At 49.8% G+C, this 21,508-nt stretch overlaps 1 protein-coding gene across 3 annotated transcripts in view; it reads right to left on the bottom strand.

The window, feature by feature from the left end:
• Positions 1-40: 40 nt before the first annotated feature.
• The window catches only part of Agfg2 (ArfGAP with FG repeats 2), a 35,518-nt gene continuing 14,050 nt past the window's right edge, over positions 41-21,508 (bottom strand). Inside the window, exons 2-13 of one of the 3 annotated variants that reach the window (XM_048433980.3) lie at positions 18,008-18,101; positions 17,339-17,454; positions 13,810-13,963; positions 12,790-12,955; positions 10,718-10,843; positions 9,683-9,715; positions 5,144-5,264; positions 4,881-4,963; positions 4,694-4,774; positions 3,645-3,773; positions 1,862-1,947; positions 41-1,279 (exon numbers count right to left, since the gene is read on the bottom strand). In XM_048433980.3, the coding sequence (XP_048289937.3) occupies positions 1,226-1,279; positions 1,862-1,947; positions 3,645-3,773; positions 4,694-4,774; positions 4,881-4,963; positions 5,144-5,264; positions 9,683-9,715; positions 10,718-10,843; positions 12,790-12,955; positions 13,810-13,963; positions 17,339-17,454; positions 18,008-18,101 (1,243 nt within the window). In that variant the 3' untranslated portion in view covers positions 41-1,225. Of the gene's footprint in view, positions 1,280-1,861; positions 1,948-3,644; positions 3,774-4,693; positions 4,775-4,880; positions 4,964-5,143; positions 5,265-9,682; positions 9,719-10,717; positions 10,844-12,789; positions 12,956-13,809; positions 13,964-17,338; positions 17,455-18,007; positions 18,102-21,508 lie in introns of all 3 variants that reach the window. The other 2 variants (XM_048433979.3, XM_048433981.3) reach the window with 2 other exon arrangements.

Below are 21,508 nucleotides of genomic sequence, written 5' to 3'. Positions count from 1 at the left end.
ATGTGTGTTTGTGTGTGTTGTGGAGAATGAGGACACTTGGTTGTTCTTCCTCTACCCCTTGGACTCCAGGTTTTATTATCCAGGCACAGACAGGGGTTACCCTATTCCTCAAGTTTACAGGAGAATCCCACTACACTCTCCCACTGAGCATACCCCAGCCCCTCACTGGGGGATTCTAGGCTTGACTCTACCACCCAACAATATCCTGAGCCCTCATTTTTACTTTTTATTTTGAGACAGTGTCTTGCTGAGTTGCCCAGACCAGCCTTCAACTCACTCTCTAGCCCAGGCTAGCTTTGAACTCATGATCCTCCTATCTCAGTCCCTCAAGTTCTAGGATTACAGGCCTGTGGCAAGCCAGCTCCATACCCGAGTTAAAGGGTTGTCTGGGAGAGGAAGAATGGCTGGGTGTCTATCTGTTTATATATGTGTGTGCATATATATATATATATGTATGTATGTATATAATAGGCTATATTAGAAAATTCTCTATTTATAAATATAAAACACTGGTATCCAAATACGACAGGGCTAACTAAAGTGCTTGACAGGAGCTGGGCACGCGTGCTCTGTGGGTAAAGCTCCTCGTCCTGAGTGCCAGCATAGGGGCAGCCTGGGAGTGAGGATGAGGGTGGAAAAAGAGGGTGTGGCTGAGCCAGGAAAACAAAAGAACTGGACACCAGAAGCTTCCTAGTCCCAGGACTGTCTGGAGGCTGTCAACACCAAGCCTCATCTTTACCCTACATTCCCCGGCGCTGCTTCTATCTGGGAGAAGTGAGGCAGCTTTGGAAGGCTGGGCCTGGAGCACTGCTCCCTGGGGGAAGGCTGCCGTGGGGGCTGTGCCTGACTTTGCTCACTCCAGCCCAGGAGGGACAAAATAGAGGCCCGTCTTCATACTCAATAATTTGACAGAAATACCCACTGTGGGACCTCCTGGCAAGGGTGTCTTCCCTCCTTCTGGGCTCCTTCCTGGGTAGGTGACAGCAAGCAGGGAGGAAGCCTCTGGGCAGCAGGCCAGGAGGCCGCAGTCTGATTCATCCACAAACCCTGTGTCAGCACCTCCCGTTCCCAGTTCCCAGATCCCTAACCCTGCAAAGCAGGCCCAACCCCAGCCTCAGACCCACAGAGATGCCCCACAGGCAGACGGTCACCAGAGCTCTCAGGGGATGTCAGAGCCTCTTCCACAAAGGAGGGGAGAGCCCCTTCTTCCCCCAAGGACACAGTGCTACAAGAATGGGTTTGTGGTTGGAGGTTTGGAGGCAAATGCTGAGGATCCAGTCTGGAAAGAAAGCAGAAGGTTAATAGGTTGGGGGGGGGGGAGATTGTTGGAGGCCACAGAACATAACTGTGCTTGAGGCTCACAGAGCAAGGGGGATGGAGGGGATGAGAAGGGAGGGGGCACAGAGGGGACCCGAGAGCTGGGTGTGGTGATATACACCTGAAAACCCAGCACTCAGAAGGCGGAGGCAGGAGGATCATGAGTTCTAGGCTTGCCTGAGCTACAAAGTGTGACTCGGTCTCAAACGGGGGAGGAGGGGGGGGGTGTTGGATCTGGGAGTAAAAGCGTTTGCTGCACAAGCATGGCGGCCTGAGCAGGAGTTTCCAGCACCCAAGAAGAAAGCTGGTGCCTGCAGCCTCAGTGCTATGCGGATGGAGACAGGAGGCTTGCTGGCCACCGATTGGCCTGTCCGGGTCCAGTGAGAAGGAGATGGTGGGCGATGGAGAAGGACCCCTCAAGCCCTCCTCTGGCCTCTGTGAGTGCAAGGGCGAACACACATGCTTCATGGATGTTATCTTAGCTATGCCCCACGTTAGAGCCTTCTGCTGAGCCGTGTCTCCTATGCTGCAGTGTGGTGCTCACCATGAAAGGATTGGTAGAGATCCCAGTCGCCTGGTTCAGAGGCCTCTGCCCCAGTTTGGAGGTTCCCAAGTCGCCAAAGGAAGAGCCTGGGAGGCAAGGATAATAATTTGGCTGAGTGTGTCTGTCACCTTCCTGGAGGGGAGCCACTTGCTACATCTCTAGTGAACACCCAGGGGGCACCCTTCCAGAATTCTCGGAAGAAAAGTATAGAGCCATCAGGGGGCACAGGCAGGTCTGTGGCTCATCTGGTCCCCCTACTGGTCAGAAAGAGTCTCTGTGTGTACAGTTCAGGCGACTCCCCACCTGCCCCGCAAGAAGTTTGTCTTCCTAAGATTCAAGCAACTATGAACTGAAGAAATATGTTTAAAAATATTTTCGCCAGGTAGTAGTGGCTCATGTCTTTAATCCCAACACTCAGGAAGCAGAGGCAGGCGATCTTTTAGTTCAAGGGCAGCCTGGTCTACAGAGTGAGTTCCAGGATACTCAGGGCTGTGTAGAGCAGAGATCCTGTCTCAAAAAAGCCCAAAAATAAGTATTAAAAATTTGTATTTATGTGTGCGCATGCATGTGTGGGTGTTTGTGCATGTACGGGTGTGCATGCAAGTGCACACTAGTTAAGAGCACACATTGAGGCTGGAGAGATGGCTCAGAGGTTAAGGATGCTGACTGCTCTTCCAGAGGTCCTGAGTTCAATTCCCAGCAACCACATGGTGGCTCACAACCATCTATAATGAGATCTGGTGTCCTCTTCTGGCATGCAGTCATATACAGAGACAGAACACTGTATTGTATACATAATAAATAAAAATCTTAAAAAAAAAAGAGCACACATTGCTTTTTCAGAGGCCCCAAGTTGGGTTCCCAACACCCACATTGGATAGTTCACAGACTATAACTCTAGCTCTCGGGAATCTGGTACCTTTTTCTGGTCTTTGGGAATACCCACACATACTCACACAGAGACAAACACACACACACACACATACACACACACATATTTCAATTTTAAAAGTACGCCGCTGGACAGTGGTGGCGCATGTGCCTTTAATGCTAGCACTCAGGGAGGCAGAAGCAGGCAGACCTCTGTGAGATGGAGGCCAGCCTGGTCTACAGAGTGAGTTCCAAGACAGCCAGAGAAATACAGAGAAACCTTGTTTCCAAATAATAATAATAATAATAATAAAAATAAAACCCAAAACAAAACAACAAAAGTACAAGAACACAGGCCCACTCTCCTAGAGGACCAGGGTTCAAATTCCAGTAGGAACGTGAAGGCTGAACCCATTCGCAGTTCCAGTACAGGGGATCTGATGCCCTCTGCTGGCCTCTTCAGGCATGGCATACACACACTACACAGACACGCAGGAAAAACAAAGTAAAATAATACAAAATAAAATTTCCTCTTAAAAGAATATATATACGGAGAGATGCGTGTATTCCTCCCTTCTTTTCTGTACTGGGAATGAAGCCTAGCTTCCTCGCTCACGCTAGGCAAGAGCTCTACCAGTGAGCTACACCCCTGCCCTCTTCAGTTCTTGAGATGGAGTCTAAGTGTCCAGTCAGGCCTTGAACTTGTCTTAGCCTCTCGGGAAGCTGGGACTATAGTGTGCACACCAAGTGTGCAGGGGTTCTGTGGAAATGACACACCATTTACAGCAAGAGCATCTGTGGGGTCCTGAGTGCCTGGAGTCCTGGACAGACCACACACATACTCAGGGGCTGTGCTGCCCTGACGCATGCTGGGAACCACAGGGAAGAGGGGCTTCACACGTGGGCCTCTTACCGTTCTGCTGCTCAGTCAGCGCAGCCTGTGTGGGGAACATCGGGGCAGGAAAGGGGCTGGCGAACGCCCCGGTGGGTGGCACTGGCTGAAGGAGGCCAGGCCCGACACCGCTCATCCCGAAGCCAGGACCTGTAGGGTGAGATGGGACACTCAGGGGGCCTTCAGGCAGGTGAGATGACAGTAACTGCTTTCACCCCTAAGCCCTTTCTATGGGAAATGGGGTCACTTTTCCCACAGTGAAGGACCTTGGATGAATACACAAAGTGATTCAGTAGTTCAGCTCTATTCTTTCATTCCCTGAAGTTGGCGTGGTACCCACCTCACGGGGTCACTGTGACAGCTAACGGATGTGGCACCCAATATATATGTGACTCAGCTTTCCCTAGGTGGTTTCCTACCTTCCTGGCCCCAAGACTCCATCAAGCTAAGGGGATCAGAGGAGTCTGAGGGACGCTGTAGAGGCTGTGGAGGGTGGGTGGGAAGGCACCGCAAGGCCTTGCTCAGGACACGGGACAAGGATCTCTGATTTCACTGTGGCTCTAGGGGCACTGATGGGAGACAGGGTGGATTCCCCAGGGAGCAGGGCAGGGGCTGCAAACGAGCATCATGACATGGTCAGCCAATGGGAACTGACTGGGGAAAAGGCGTGCCTTTCTTCCTCTTCCCCCCTCTTCTCCTTCTTTTATTTCTTTTTTGAGACAGGGTCTCACTATGTAGACCAGGGTGGCCTGGACCTTACCGTGCACCCCAGCCTGTCCTTGAACTTGTGATCTTTTTCTTAGTCAGTATTAGAACTATCGGGCTGGGGGTGGGGTGGGGTGGGTGGTACCACCATGACGACCTGCGTGAGTTTTCTGGGAAATTCTGTGTGTTATCAAGGATGTTTCTATTTTCAGATCATTAGGTGGCTTGGACCTGCAGATGGGTCTAGCCTGAGCTAGTGGACAGACTGGGGTGTGTGGGCGACTGACTATTCCTTGGGTAGCAAGAACCACAGGGTTAGGGGACTCCGTGCTCTCTGGAAAGGTGGAAGGTAGCTCTGGACTTACCTGAGGCCAGGCCATTGGGCTGGAATGGGTTGGTAGAAGGCAGCTGGGGTTGGGCAGGGGTGGCGAAGGGGTTGGTGAAGGCTGCAAATGGCAGAGAGGTCGGAGAAAAAAAGATGGTCTGAGTTCTCTCGATCTTGGGGGGTGCTCCTCCCATCCCTCCTTCCAGGTCTCCACGAGTAGGACTCACCTCCAAAGGTGAGCGCCGCATTGCCACTAACGCCTGGCACAGATGACTGTAATGCAGGGACCTGGCCGGGTATCCCAAAAACACTGTGGCACAGGGAGAGAGGTGGGAATAGGCACTGGCCAGGAAAGACAGGGCAAGGGGGCCCGAGGAGGCAAGCCCACTGTGTCACCCCAGGTCAGGCCGGGAAGCCAAGGGGAAGCCAAACAGGCCATAAGGCGCTATCAGCCTGGGACAACGCCACCAACCTTCATGTCTGGACCCACCTGCCAGGGAGACCTCCAGCTGCCACTCTGGGTCCCAGGAGGCCACCCACATCTGCGAGGCTGCTGGGCTGGGTGCCAGCCGCAAGAGGAGCAGCACCAAATGCAGACATCTGGTTGCTCCCTGGATGATGAGATAAAAACAAGGCAGGCTGGGTGAGACCAGAGGCAAGGGGCAGAAGAGGAGATGGAGGTGAGGGGTGACCGTGGAGGGTGGAGAGATGACGGGTAAGGCACCTCCGGGACTCTCTCTCTGAGCCAGCCCAGTTTTCCCATGACCACCTAGTGTGGGAGACTTCATCTCCTGAAGCCCTGGATGCGGCCCAGGTCTTTCCAGCTCCCCAGTGCGGTAAACCGCCACCCTCATCTTGGCTGTCTTTCTTCGTGTCATGCCGTTGGACCTGCATGTCTTAGACAGATGCCTGTCTCCTCAGCAATACGGCATTCCTCTTGTCCTTCCTCTTTTTTGAGATGATCTCAATATGTAGCCCAGGCTAGCCTTGAAAAAGTATGCTTAGAATACACGGGGCTAGGAATCGGATCTAGGACTTTTGTGCATACAGGATAAACAATCCAACAACCAAGCCACAGTCCTAGCTCCTAATTCTTCTTTATTTTTTAAGGATTTATTTATTTATTTATTTATTTTTATTTATTTATTATGTATACAGTGTTAGTTTCCATGTCTGCCTACATGCCAAAAGATGGCGCCAGATCTCATTATAGATGGTGAGCCACCATGTGGTTGCTGGGAATTGAACTCAGGACCTTTGTAAGAATAGTTAGTGTTTTTAACCTCTGAGCCATCTCTCCAGCTCCCCCCCCCCCAAGCTCCTAATTCATTTTAAAAATTAATTAGCAAAGTGGGCACTGGTGGCGCACACCTTTAATCTCACAGCTCAGGAGGTAGAGGCAGAGGAATTTCTGAGTTTGAGGCCAGCCTGGTCCACAGAGTTTCAGGACATCCAGGGCTACGCAAAGAAACCTTGTCTTGAAAAACCAAACCAACTAAGCAAATAATAACAACCAAACCAAGCAATAACAAAAGAATTAGTTTATTAACTGTACCAAGGATCAAATCTAGAATCCTGTGTATGCTAGCTAAGTGCCCTACCACGGGGTTATGTCCCAAATCTTGGATGTTTTTCAGACAGGGTCTCTCTGTGTAGCCCAGGAAGACTTTGAACTTGCGGCAATTCTACCTCAGCTTCCTGAATGTTGGGAGGCAACCATGCTCAGTGTCTCTCCTGCTGCCCCCACCCCAGGACCTTGTTCATGCTAGGCAAGTCCTCTACCACTGAGCCACATTCCAGTTCAGTTCTGGCTTTTTTCAAATGCTCCAATACTATAATTTGAATTTCTATGTCCTGCATCCTATAAAGGCTGTATTTATCTTTTTTTAAAAACACTTGCTTATTTGTGTGTGGGTGCGAGTGCTTTTTACAGAGGTTCTGGAGCTCGAACTCGGGTCATCAGGCTTGCACTTGTTGCACTTGCAACAGCCCCCTTTCAGGCTTCCAACCACAGAATGCAAGGCAGGTAGACTCGGGTCGTGCTTCTCCCCTGCCTGTCTGACTCAGAGCACTGGGGTTTCTGAGCTAATGCAGCTACCTCCAGGAATGAGTCAACTCTTGGGTACTGCCCGGGTCTCAGTGTCCCAGCTGCGTCCCGAGTGAGCTTTCCGCCTTAGCTGGCTCACAGTCAGGGAAGTGTTTCCCTGTGGACACTAGAGGGCAGAGCTGGGCTTAAAAAACTCAGCACACCCATGGAGCCATCACCAGCTCCAAAGCAGCAGCTTAATATTGATTTGTTAATTCTCTGGCATAGAGGGGCGCACACGGAGTCCAGGGGACTCGCAGTAGCTGGGTTCTCTCGTTCCATCATGTAGGTTCTAGGGATCAAACGCAGGTCATCGGGCTTGGCACAACTGAGTTGTCTCGCTGGCCTCAAGGAGCTGCGTGTTCAGCAACCTCCCTTTCCACATTCCTCTGACCTACACAAATAAAACCCAGCCTATCTGAAGAGCTACCCACCTCTCAAAACCTCTCACCAAGTCCAACAGATCCCTTGTCTCTTGGGTTGCTGGGGATGGAGCCCAGGACCTCGCCTGTGCTAGGCGGGTGCTAACCCCTGAGCTACACCCTCCATCGAGCGGCTCCACTTCATTTTAGCCAAGTGTATACAGTGAGCATCTTCCTGCCCATAGTGGCAGGATGGGGGTTAGGGTGCGCACTGTCTGCAGTCAGCGACGTCCAGGACCAACGGCTTGGGAAGGCTGAGTGTCTCGGGACTTACAGCTCTATTTGGAATGCAATCAGCTGTGCGACAGGCAGGCATCTCCCCAACCCTTGCCCTTCTCTGTGTCTCTTTTAGGCAGGGTCTCACATATTCCAGGATGGCCTCAAACCCACTATGTAGCTGAGGACCTCAAACTTCTGAGTGCCAGGATGACAGGCCTGGCCTGCCACGCCTGATTTCTGTGGTGATAAGGACCAAACCTAGAGTCTTGGACAAGCCGGGCAAGCACCATACCAACCTAATTATAAGAAAATGTAAGATAAAATTGAAAACTTTCAAAGACTGTTTTTAAAAAGTTTTACTTGTATTAGTGTTTTCCTTGCATATATATATATCATATGCCTAGTGCAAACAGGCCAGAAGAGGACACCAAATCCCCTGGAAGTTGAGTTAGAGCCGTCTGGGAGCTACCACTGTGGGTGCTGGGAATCAAACCTGGGTCCTATGGAAGAGCAACCAGTGCTCTTAACTGCTGAGTTGTCTTTCAAGCCCAATATATGTAACTCTTATTTGTAGGAATTTAAGGAAATTTTGTTTCCTAGTCCAACCATGAAAGGATCGTGTTTGAAAAAAACTCCATTCTGGGGGTGGAGACACGGCTCAGTGGTTCAGAGCACTCCCTGCTACTGGAGAGGAACCAGGTTTGGTTCCCAGCACCCACGTGGCAGCTTGCAGCCACCTAACTCCAGGTCCAGAGGCTTCAATGTCCTCTTCTGGTCTCCACACGTGGGGCATACTCATATATGTAGGCCTAAAACACTCATACATGCAAATAAAAATAAAATAAATCCTTAAAAGTGGGGAAGAGAGGTTGGATAGATGGCTCAGCGGTTAAGAGCACTGGCTGCTCTTCCAGAGGATCCGGGTTCAATTCCCAGCACCCACAGGACAGCTCACAACTGTCTTGAAACTTCAGTTCTAGGGGATCTGACACCCTCATACAGACAAATATGCAGACAAAACACAATGTGCATAAAATAATAATAATAATAAATTATTAAAGGAAAAATATATTCTGGGAGGTGATTCTATCAGTTGATAATAAAACCTTGCTTCTATTAAAGAGAAAACTTGCTAAATAGTTCCTCAGGTCCCCCTCAGCTGGCTCCCTTCTGCAATGAATTCATTTTCCCATGAGGGGAGACTGCAGAGACCTACTCTCTTGGCTTATTAAATTCTCATTGTGTTGGGCCGGGCGGTGGTGGCACACACCTTTACTCCTAGCACTCAGGAAGTAGAGACGGGCAGATCTCTGAGTTTCAGGCCAGCCTGGTCTACAGAGTGAGTTCCAGGACAGCCAAGGCTACAAAGAAAAACCCTGTCTTGGCAAACAAACAAACAAACAAACAAAAAAGAAAGAAAGAAAAAACAAAAAGAAAACAAAAAATTCTCATGTCAGTCTGTGCTTGGTCAGTCTCAAGGCTGAACTGCTGTTTGCTTTCAGTACACACTATGGGAACCTTGGTACAGATTTTAAGGCAACTTTCTTTCTACGTTATGTATATTTGTGTGTGTCCGGGAGAGCACGATGCCAGGTGAAGCTCTGAGGACAACTTTCCTCAGCTGATTCTTTTTTTTTTTTTTTAAAGATTTATTTATTATGTACAGTGTTCTGCCTGCATGCATACCTACACCCCAGAAGAGGGCACCAGATCTCATCATAGATGGTTGTGAGCCACCATGTGGTTGCTGGGAATTGAACTCAGGACCTCTGAAAGAACAGTCAATGCTTTTAAACACTGAGCCATCTCTCCAGCCCTCCCCTCAGCTGATTCTTTTCTTCCACCTGTGAGTTTCTGAGACTGGACTGTGAGGTCAGGATTGGCAGTGTGCACCTTTAACAGACAATCTCATCAGCCTGGATTTTCACGTTTATCAGTATAAAATGGTGAAGGCGTGAGGATTAAAAGTTCAAGACCAGTGAGGGGTTGGGGTGTGGCTCCGTGGTAGAGCCCCTGCCTAGAATCCCCCAGTGAGGGGCTGGGGTGTGGCTCAGTGGTAGAGCCCCTGCCTAGAATCCCCCAGTGAGGGGCTGGGGTGTGGCTCAGTGGTAGAGCCCCTGCCTAGAATCCCCCAGTGAGGGGCTGGGGTGTGGCTCCGTGGTAGAGCCCCTGCCTAGAATCCCCCAGTGAGGGGCTGGGGTGTGGCTCAGTGGTAGAGCCCCTGCCTAGAATCGCCCAGTGAGGGGCTGGGGTGTGGCTCAGTGGACCTTGAGTAGGCCGAGGACTGCAAAGAAGGACTCACCAAAGCTGTAACTTCCGGGTAGCATCCGACTGGCTGCTAATGAGGGTGGAAAAGGGAGAGGGAGGGCAGAGGAGGGAAAAGAGCGTGAGTCATTGGCTTGTCCCTAGACAGCTGGTCTCAACAGCCCTCAGCTGCCAACTCCTGGTGTCCAGAACAGCAGAAGGAAGAGAGGCAGCTTAAGGCTGTGAAGACTGATATCTGGGGGCTCTGGAAAGAACTGGAGGCTTGAAAGGGACCCAAAGTCTCCTGCGAGTCCTAAAAATACAACACTCGGTTTTAAAGACCTTTGATGTTGGAAGGGGTACGTGTGGATGCCCGGGGATTACCTCCAACTTGACCTAGCCACTTGACCCTCTGGGGCAGGATATTACAGACAGTAAGAACAGGATGTTCACATTGTAACAGGCCTCAGGCCTCCAGGATTCCCAGAAACTTTCTGACCGGGTCGGAGGAGCAGTGAGATGGCTTAGGTAAGACACTTGTTATGTGACCTGAAGACATGAGTTCAGTCTTCAGTGCTCCCGGGGGGGAGCACTCATGAAGGTTGTCACTTGACCTCTACATGAGTGCCACGGCACACATGGACCTGCCTGAGTGTGTGCACACACAAACAAATATGCAAAATCATTTTTTGTTGTTGTTGTTGTTTTTTAAGACAGGGTTTCTCTGTGTAGTTTTGGAGCCTATCCTGGAACTCGCTCTGTAGACCAGGCTGGCCTCGAACTCACAGAGATCTGCCTGCCTCTGCCTACCGAGTGCTTGGATTAAAGGAGTGCGCCACTACTGCCTGGCAAAATAAAATACTTTTGAAAACAATATAGAAAAATTGTCTTGGGGTAGAATCTGTGCTGATACTGATTTCCTCTATTTGTGACCGGGAAGTGCCTTGCTCATTACCCTTCAAGGAGAAGCAGTTCTTTAAGCCTCCTTTACAAAGTGGGGATGTGAGGGAGGGAAGGAGGCAGGGGTGTTGCATGAAAGCGGACAGATGCTGATGCTACTGGAAGAGAGACGGGAAATGGGCGAGGAGTTTACCTGCAGGGGCCGGCTGAGCCTGGAAGGGAGTCTGGACCGATGGGGGTAGACTCCCGAAGGCCGAAGTTCCGGGGCTGCTGCTGAAGGCATCGAAGTTGGCGAAGCCCCCATGGGAAGGAGTCTGGCCTATGGGCAGAGGGAATATAAAGGCTGCATGCAGGAAATGTATACATAGCCAGATGTGTTGATGTCTCAGACCCCGTGACCCGCAACTCTCAGAGGAAAACATTTCAGTGAGGTGGCGGCTTACAGTTCAGAGGTTCAGTCCATTGTCATCATGGTGCGGAGCATGGTAGAGTGCTGGAAGACCTGGCGCTGCCTATATTTGGATCAGACGGCAGCAGGAAATGGACTGTCTCCCTCAGAGTAGCTTTAGCATGAGACCTCAAAGCCCACCCCTAGAGTGACACACTTCCTCTAATGAGGCCACACCCACCTAGACAAAGCCACACCTCCTAATATTGCCAGTCCCTTTGGGGGCCATTTTCTTTCAAACCACCAGAGCTGACTAGTTTGCCAACTTGAAACAAGTTAAAGTCATTTAGCAAGAAGAACCTCAAATTGAGAAGATGCCTCCACCATACATGGTGGTGCACTCTCTTAATTCCAGCATTTGGGAGGCAGAGGCAGGGGTCTTTGTGAGTTCAAGGCTATCCTGGTCTATATAGTGAGTTCTGGGACAGCCAAGGCTCTATAGAGACTCCCCACTCCACCATCAAAACAAATGAGAAATTGCCTCCATCAGACTGACCTATAGGCAAGTCTGTGGGGACATTTTCTTGATTAATATGGGAGGACCTAGCCCAATGAAGGCAGTGCCAGCCTGGGCAGGCAGTCCCAGGTTATATTTATATAAGAAAGCAGGCTGACCGGTCTACACAGCATGTTCCAGGCCAGCCAGAGCTATACATGCGGCCCTGCCTCAAAATTTTAAAACAAACAAACAAAAACAGAAAGCAGGCTGAACAAGCCACAAGGAACAAGCCTGCAAGCAGATTTCTCATGAGTTTCTGCTTCAGTTCCTGCCTTGAGTTCCTGCCAGGACTTCTTCCAAGGGACTGTGAACCAGGATACGCCAGCCCAAGCAACCTTTTCCTCCCCAAACTACAATAGAAACCTAACTAAGACAACAAGCATGGTGGCTCATACCTGTGAGCCCAGTACTCAGGAGGCTGGAGTGAGAAAATCATGAGTTCGAGACCAGCCTGAGCTACACAGCATGACCCTGTCTCCAAAACAGACACAGAATGTGTCTGTCTCTCTCTCTCTCTCTGCTAGAGGGTAGCTCAATCCCCAGAACCCATGTGCTATGCTTATAATTCCAGCACTGGAGACACAGACAGGTGGATCCCTGAGACCCACTGGCTAGCCAGGTTAGCGTACATGGCAAGTTCCAGGCCAGTGAGAAGCTGATTTTTGTTTGCTTTATTTTAATAAGAAGGCCAGTGCTGAAGAGATGGCTCAGTGGTGAAGAGCACTTGCTCTTGCAGAAGACTGGGGATCGCAGGCCAGCACTCACACGGTGACTCACAGCCGTTTGGAGCTCCAGTTCTGGAGACTATAAATTCCTCGTCTGATCTCTGTGGGCTCTAGGCACGCATGGGGTACACAGACACACATACACGTGAAACAGTCACACAGAGTTCAAAAAAAAAAATACAAAGGGAGAAAAAAGGTGGCTGGTAGCAGAGGAACAACAGGCAAGGTAGTTCTCTGGCCTCCAAGTGGACACACGTGAAAACACACACACACAAACACGGGGAAAATTATTCAGCTTTTTATTCTCCGGCTTCAGCCTCCCAGGTATCAGGATTATAGGCCGGTACCACTATACCTGGCTCCCTTCTTCCCAACGTAGCAGGGATAAAGTCATCAAATGGGTCCTCTGACTGTTAAAAGAGGTACCTGGGACCTGCACTCACATGTTTTATGGCTAAACTTCCAAATAGAGCCGATGTTGACTCTTGACCCCTGTTCTTCCTGCTCCTCAGAAGGGTCAGGCCCCAGTGGACCGAATGTCTTTGTAGTGATATATATGGTGGAGACAGGTTCTCAGCGCAGGTAGCACTTACCTCCAAAGGCTGGGAAGGCAGCAAAGGCTGGAGCCACCTGGGGAGCGGCGAAGGGGTCTCCGCCGATATCTGCCAGCAGGTCAGTGCTGGCTTTCTTGGTGGATGACTGGGAAGGAGGCTGGGAACTTCTGGCCTGGGCTGTACGAGCCTGGGACTGGTTGGCAGACTTGGGGAAGAATTGTGTGTGACAGTCAGAATCCCACCCGTGACCTGGGTCCCTCCAGAGCTTCCCAGGCTGCTCTGGGTTAAGCAGAGAGAAGGCAGGGTAAGGTGGTGGCGTCGGCTGAGAGAGGAAGTTCCCATGCAGAAATCACCTAAGTGCCTCTTTTTTTTTTCCCCCTTTTTCTTTCCTTCCTTTTAATTTTTTGTTTTTTGAGACAGGATTTCTCTGTTTCAGCTCTGGCTGTACTTGAACTTCCTCTGTACACCAGGCTGTCCTTGAGCTCAGATATTCACCAGCCTCTGCCTCCCAAGTGCTGGGATTAAAGGCATGCGCCGCCACTACCTGGCTTTCTTCCTTTTAATTTTACATGTATGGGTGCTTTGTCTGCATTTATATAAGTATACCATGTGTGTATCTGGTGCCTGTGGGAGCCGAAAGAGTGTGTCAGGTTCCTCAGACCTCTAAGTACCTCTTGTAACTCAGCTGATCCTCTCAGAATATCGGCCCCAAGAGCCAGGTATTTGAGAGCCCATAGAGGTAGCCCTAAGGCGCACACGGCAATGGGCTGTCCAGTGTCCAGGGGCTCTCAATTCTGGGTCTCTGCCAGATAAGGAAGGAAGCACGGTCCTCGCTCCTCAGAAGGGAGGGTTAGGACTGAGGTCATTCGATACCACTTCCTGCTGGGGTCCCCGGGTACCAGACACAAATCAGAGGTGGTAGCAGGGCTGAGAGCCAGCTTCCAGTTCCTGGCCTGTTGGTCTGCTAAACCCAGAGGATCTGACTTTGGAAGGCAATGCCCAGTTTCACAATCTAAACCAAACCTCACTGGGAATGGGAGGATCAGGTCAGAGGCTTACCAGGCTCGAAGAGGAAGCAGCATCAGAGAGAGATGGCACAGGTTCTCCCAGAAGTGTCCGCACGGGCTTCCCTTCTGGTACAGGGCCCTGGACAGGCGTAGAGGCACTGCCTTTGCTGTAAGGGGGTCCTTTGACTTGCTCTGGGGGGACGTACCTATGAGAAAGAACAGTTATCCTAATGAAAGAAAGAAAATCTTGGACCGTGCTCAGCTGAGGTGGTTGAGAAAACACAAGTTACAGAGTCAAAGTTCTTATTGTTGCTTCACCTAAAGTATGAATAAAAATGATCTAGTGACCTAACAATGTTCTCGAGTGTGTCTCTTCTGTGAGTTGGGCTTTGTGGATGCAAGGTAAGAGCTCTACCACTCAGCTACACCCCAGCCCCTCACTGGGGGATTCTAAGATAAATGTTCTACCATTGAGCCACACCTCCAAACTGCTTGGGCATGAGCTACCATACCCAGCTGCCCCCAAGATATCTTAATGCATCTTTCATTATGTTAAGGTTTTTTATTATTATTATGTGTGTGTGCACATAATGTGCAAGTACAAGTGTACAGGCATGTGTGCCACGGAGGGTAGGACAACTTGCAGAAATCTGTTCTCTCCTTCCACCATGTGAGTCCCTTAGCCTTGACCTGCTAAGCTATCTTGCCATCAGCGTTTTGGCTTTTTGAGACATGGTGTCACAATGTACCCATAAATGACTCAACCGATCCTCCTGCCTCAATCCTAGAGAGCTGGGATTCCAGGTGCATACTACCGCGCCCAGAATTTGATAAATATTTCCTTCAGGAATGTCCAGTTTTCTCTGGGCTGTGGCTATTTTCCACTTTTTAAAACATTTTTTGGTTTTGTTTTTTCAACTCAAGTCTTTAATATGTAACCTTGACTGTTCAAGAACTCACTCTGTAGACCAAGCTAGCCTCGAACTCATAGAGATTTGCCTGCCTTTGCCTCCTAAGTACTGGAATTAAAGGCTGGTACCATACCCAGACTCTTTAAAGAATTCTTTTTTTTTTTTTGGCTTTTTGAAACAGGGTTTCTCTGTAGTTTTTGGTGCCTGTTCTGGAACTAGCTCTTGTAGACCAGGCTGGCCTCTGCCGCCCGAGTGCTGGGATTAAAGGCATGTGCCATCACCGCCTGGCCCTTCTTTAAAGAATTTTTAAATTAGCATACGTTATTTGTAAAAAATAATAAATTTCACCAGATGGTGGTGTGTGTCATTAATCCCAGTACCATGAAGGCAGAGGCAGGAGTAACTCTGCGTTCGGAGCCAGCTTGGTTTACAAGTGAGTTGTTACACAGAAGAACTCTGCCCTGACCAAAAAAAAAACCCAAAAAAAAAACCAAAAAAGACTGGAGAGATGGCTCAGAGGTTAAGACCACAAGGTCCTGAGTTCAAGTCCCAGCAACTACATGGTGGCTCACAACCATCTATAATGAAATTTGGTGCCCTCTTCTGGTGTGCAGGCAGAACATTGTATATATCAAACAAACAAACAAAAAACCCAGGATTTCTCTCTCCCTCTTTTGACATCTCAAACCATCTTAGTTTTAGGTAATCATACACACAACAGTACAGCTGGGGCAGTTTTCTCATTTTCCAGCTTCTATCTGCATGCACACCTTCACACCAGAAGAGGGCATCAGATCCCACTATAGATGGCTGTGAGCCACCACGTGGCTGCTGGGAACTGAACTCAAGACCTCTGGAAGAGCAGTCAATGCTCTTAACCCCTGGGTCTATATGTCTCTCCATCCCCCCACCCCCACTTCCTTCTTGAGTCCCATTCCTTTACTTTCTGGGCTCTCCCTGTCTCTGTCTCTCTCTTAGCACAAAAGAGTGAAGCCAGGGCCTCCCACAGGTTACAAGGAAACCTTTTCTGCACTTTTCTTTTGAGGCACTACGTTGCCCGGGCTAGCCCAGAACTCCCTCTGGGGCAGCTAGGATCAACGTCCTCACTACCAGATTTCCTGAACTCTCCCTCTCCATCCCACAGAGAATGTCTGTACCTTGTTCAGCAAGGAGCTCAGCCTGTCCTGATCTCTAGCTCCTTCCTACTCCCTGCATAAAACCCTTATTTTGGAAGCATCTTTATGTTAGGACGCCCCAAGGAAGTGGTCTCAGGCTCAGGGGGTAAAATGCTTGCTGTATAACCTGGAGGACTTGTGTTCAGACCCCCAACATCCAACATCCACCTAAGGTTAGTGTGGTGGCGAGCATATCTGTAACCCCAACTCTAGGGTGGAGATGCGTGGTTCCAGGGGCTCACCGGGCAGCCAGTGACCGGTTCACTCAAAGACACTGCTATAAAAACTGAGATGGAGGGCTGGACTTGGCTCAGTGGCTAAGGTGCTTGCTGCCAAGCCTGACTGATGACCTGAGTTTGACCCCTGAGACCCACCTGGTAGGAGAACCTGCTCCACAAAGTTGCTCCCTGACCTCTACACAAACGCCCTGGCACACGCATGCACACGTGTGTAAATAAGAGCTACTGAGCTGTAGAAACTAGTGCATGTAGACAGATCTACCTGCTCGATCCGATCATTTTCAACAGGGAGAACGTCAAAACTGCAGGGTTAGGGCTATGGATTTGGCTCAGCGGGTAACGCACCCACCGAACAGGCATGAGGTCCTGGGTTCGATTCTCAACATCACACAAGCCAAGTGTGGTGGTGCACACTTGTAATCCCAGCACTCAGAAGGCAGCAGCAGGAAGATCCAAAATTCAGGGTCATCCTTGGGATGTAGGGAGTTCAGGGTTAGCCTGGGCTACATGTCTCAAATAAAGAGAACTACAGGGTTAGTGACACACAAAACAAGTTTTTTTTTCGGGCCAATTTGTTATTTTATTATTTTGACACAGGGTCTCATGTAGGCCAGGCTTGCTCAGAGCTCACAAAGTAGCCAATGATCTTTAATTTCATTTTTGTTAGTTTTTTTAAAGATTTATTTATTAATTATGTATACAGTATTCTTAGTATTCTGCATATATGCCTGCAGGCCAGAAGAGGGCACCAGATCTCATTACAGATGGTTGTGAGCCACCATGTGGTTGCTGGGAATTGAACTCAGGACCTTTGGAAGAGCAAGCAGCGCTCTTAACCACTGAGCCATCTCTCCAGCCCCATTAGTTTGGTTTTTTGAGACAGGGCTTATTTGTGTTGTTCTGACTGTCCTAGAATTAGCTCTGTAAACTAACTAGGCTGGCCTTGAACTCACAGAGCTTCATCTGTCTCTGCCTATTGAGTGCTGGGACTGAAAGCATATGCGACCACTGCCCAGCTATGACTTTAAATTCTGATCTTCCTGCCTCACCCTCCCAAGAACTGGGGTTACAGGCATGAACCAATAATGCTCAGTTCAATTTGTTATTTGAAGTTAGAATTTAACACCAACTGAATCTGGGCGGCAGGGTGAGGGAAAGACCTGGCTGAAACCTAATCTTAAAAACGCCAGCAATACTTTGGAAACAGGGCTGCCAAACAAGGTGCCTCGGACCTGGATCTCCCGCTTCCTCCTTACCATCTTTTCTTCTCGTATTTTTCCTGGAGGAACTCCTTCACCTTCTGAGGATCCCTGGAATCGGGTATCAGCGATGTCCGAGCATCAAAGAGACCCAGCCAGATCTTGCGGCAAACCTGGAAGGATGGAACCGGTGGAGTTAGGAACGCATTCTTATGTGTATGGCACCCATGTGTGAATGGCACCACCGGTGGACCTCTGGCTAGTGACCTCAGGCCCAAGTCTTCCAAGATCAAGTATGGGGGGCTCTGCATGCACCTACCAATCAGACTGTGCTCCTGTCACACAGTTATATGTGAGTAGAAGGTTAGGCCTTACATAAAATACAACATATGTAAAGCAAGTGATAGCACATCCTGAAACTATGAATAGAAATCCATCCCAGAAGAAACTGTTGGGGGCTGGTAAGGTAAGTTGATGGCCTGAGCTGGATCCCTGGGACCCAGATGGTGAAGGGAGAGAACCTTGTCTTCCCCCTACCACAGATGGACAGACGGATGGGCGGGCAGATGGACGGACGGACGGACAGACAGACACACGTTCTAAATAGATAAAGGTAAAAGAAATTCAAAGGAAACTACTGGGTTTTCCAACCATCTTGAGGCTAGTTTTGCTAGCAAGTGGCCCAGTCGCAGTGTGCTACCTCCTCCCTCGCTGGTGGCTGCTCACCTCGTTCCCACGAGATTGGAGGAACAAGACTTCAGGCTCAGTGAAAGTTGTCATGGAGATGGACTTGACTCGATGTGGGGGGTTCAGGCCTCTCCTGTAGGGCAGAGATAGAGAGGTGAGCCAGAGCGGTGTACTATTGAGTAAGAAAGGAGAAACAAAACAACAGCACATAAGACAGTAACAGTTAGCCCATCCTAGGGCTGGAGTGTAGCTCAGTGGTAGAGCCCCTGCCTAGAATCCCCCAGTGAGGGGCTGGAGTGTGGCTCAGTGGTAAAGCCCCTGCCTAGAATCTCCCAGTGAGGGGTTGGGGTGTGGCTCAGTGGTAGAGCACTTGCCTAGAATCCCCCAGTGAGGGGCTGGGGCATAGTTCAGTGGTAGAGCCCCTGCCTAGAATCCCCCAGTGAGGGGTGGGGTGTGGCTCAGTGGTAGAGCCCCTGCCTAGAATCCCCCAGTGAGGGGCTGGGGTGTGGCTCAGTGGTAGAGCACCTGCCTAGAATCCCCCAGAGAGGGGGCTAGGAGTGTGGTTTATCATTTGAAAATTGGTTGGCTTAGCATACACAAGGCCCTAGGGTCTATCTCTAATATGGGGGTGGGGGGAATTGTCACACAACATTAAAGTTCTGCCAAGGACCAACAAGATGGTTTAGTGGGTATAAGAGCTGTTGCAGTGCTTGATGACCCAAGAACCTGAGACTCACACAATAGAAAGGGAGAAATGATTTCTGTAAATTCGTGTTCAACCTCCATGTGCACTGGGGCACTTGTATTCCATACATCAAATAAATAAATGTAATGAAAAGTTTAAAAATCTCTACCAAAAGCTAATTCTTAATATCAGGGAAAAAACGTAAATGAGAATATTCTATACACTTTGAATGAGAGACAAGGAAGAGAGACAGACACATTGTGACCCTGTCAATGACTCTGGAAAAGGGGGCAGAAGAGCCTGTCATCTGGACATCTCTTCTAGCCTGGCTCAGATCCTGTCTGGTGCTCAGCCCGTAGGCTGAGGGGCGACTTCTGGGAGCTGAGATACTTAGCCACATTCCATTTCCTGCTGGTGTTCTTCATCTATGGCGGCATATCCTGAGGTCCCGTGAACTCCGCCAAGCACAAGATATGGCAGAAAAGGGGTCCTTGACTACAGCTGACAGCAACAACTGGAGACAGGCTTACGTCGAGCAGCCGGAATCTGGAAGCCAGCTGCTGTGCTCCCTCAGCAGAAGGATGGGGTCGTGGGTGGGAGAGGACAGCCCCCCTGCCCTGCCCCCTTTCAGGAAGTCATATCTGGATAAAGAAACAGCCCAGGTGTTCTTCCTCCAATATCTTTTAATCAAGCAGGAAGGAGTCAAGTTTGACCACGAAATAGAATGACATGGGCTCACAGCCAGGCTTCTGGGCTTGCTGTTAACTCCCTGGAGAGCCAGGTCTACCCACAGACACCCTGTGGGATTACAATAGAAAAGAAAGATTTCTTCTCCCTATTCACTTGGTCTTCTGGTGCGGAGAGGTTCTAATGGGAAACCAGGGGGCTCGACCTGGCGGGGGCTTCATGCTTCCCTTCCTCAAATTACATTTACTTATTTACTTATTGCGTGCATATTACATGGTGCATGCGTGGAGGTCAGAGGACAACTTGCGGGGCTCAGTTCTCTCCTCCCACCATAGGGGTCCAACTCAGGTCATTAGGCTTGGTGGCAAGGGCCTCTACCCACTGAACCATCTCCCTAACCCTCTCGAGTCCTCTTTGTTTCCTACTTTAGATTTTACTCTGGGGTAGACTTATTGCCCTCATCTTAAAACAAAGCCAGCCAAGCCAAAACAAATAAATTAGAACAGGAAATAAGAGACCGCAGACACACGTTAAGAGCATCTCTGATACTGAGGCCTCTTTGGCTTTGACACACTGGGTAGGTGCTGGGACCATAACTCAGGTGGTAGAATGCTTCATGAAGCCCTGCAGAACCCGGGTGTGGTGGCCGAGAACCGCAATCGCAGCTCTGGGGAGGTGGAGGGGGCCACCACTGACTATACAGCAAGTTCAAGCCTAGCCAGGACTATGAGACCCTGTCTCAAGAAAGTAAATGAATAAAGATAAGGGGCTGGCAAGGTGGCTCAGTAGTTGAGAGCACCGGCTGCTCTTGCGGAGGACCTGCGCTGGATTCTCGGCAACCACACGGTGGGTCACAGCCATCTGTAACTCCAGTTCCAGGGGGTCTGGTGACTTCATTGTACCCACATGGTACGTAGACATACACATACAGGCAGGACACCCACATGTGTCAAATAATAAAATAGAAAGGATTTAAGTGAGGATTGTACATCTGCACTCACAGGTGTGTGCCCAGCACAGAGGTATCCCTGCCAAGTTTGGAGGAATGGCCGTGAACGTGCCATCACAGGTGACGGTAGAGTGTGGAGAGGGGCAGACGCCAAGCCACAGAGCGAGCAGTGAGGGGCGGCTGCTCCTGGGTGATAAATTGCTCATTACAAGGCTGGGACACTGCAGACGAGGTCATTTCCAGTCATCCTGCTGCTGGACTTTTGAGTCAGGGCTCTCCAGATGCCCTTATAAAACAACAAGCAGTATCCAAGAGGGTGACGTCTAAGGAAAGATGAGAGGGAACCGGACAGCAGAGCTGGTCCTGGAGCAAACAATAGCTCTTAGACAGGATCTGCCCTCAAGTCTGGCATCAGGTTTCCCAGGCAGCCCAGCTTCCACTGGGCATTTGCTCATTCATGACTTGATTAGGTTTTTGAGTCAGTCTGCTTTTCCCCTTTGTTATTTTTGAGACAGGGTCTCAAATAGTCCAGGTTGGCCTCGAATTTGCTACGTGGTTAAGGATGACATTGAGCTCCTAATCCCATGGCCTCCACTTCCCGAGTGCTGGGATTACAAATGGTAGAGACCACGTCCCTTTCTATGCACGCTGGGGGTCAAACCTGGGCTTGCTTCACTCATGGTCCATGAACACTCTTCTGACTGAGCTACATCCCAGCCACTCCAGCCTGCTTTAATAAATCCTTCCTACTGTTTGCTCTCCTTAACCTCAGGATTCTCCCTGTCCAGACCACCAGGGCCTTCTGCATGTTAGCCTGAGTCCACCTTGCTGTCCCTCAACTTTTTGATCCTTTCCTTTGTCCCTCCAATACCTAAGTCCTTTTCATTGTCTTTTTAGGTCTCTTGTAGCCCAGGTTGGTCTCCAACTCAAGATGTAGTCGAGGATGACCTTGAACTTCTGGCCATCCTTCCTCCACCTCCCAAGTGCTAGGCTTAAAGGTGGGCATCCGGGCCGGAGAGATGGTTCAGTGGTTAAGAGCACCGGCTACTCTTCCAGAGGACCAAAGTTCAGTTTCCAGCACAAACATGGCGGCTCATAACTGTCTGTAACTCCAGTTCCAGGGGACCTGACACCCTCACACCAATGTGCATAAAAATAAAAACATTAAAGAAAAGAGGTATGCATGTGCCACCAGGATGTGTTCTATGTGGTGCTGGGG

This window comes from Myodes glareolus, chromosome 2, assembly GCF_982192425.1.
Source record: "Myodes glareolus chromosome 2, mMyoGla1.1, whole genome shotgun sequence".
NCBI classification, from domain to species: Eukaryota; Metazoa; Chordata; class Mammalia; order Rodentia; family Cricetidae; genus Myodes; species Myodes glareolus.
The sequence above is the reverse complement of the archived record's forward strand: the minus strand, read 5'-3'. Positions and strand labels throughout refer to the sequence as shown.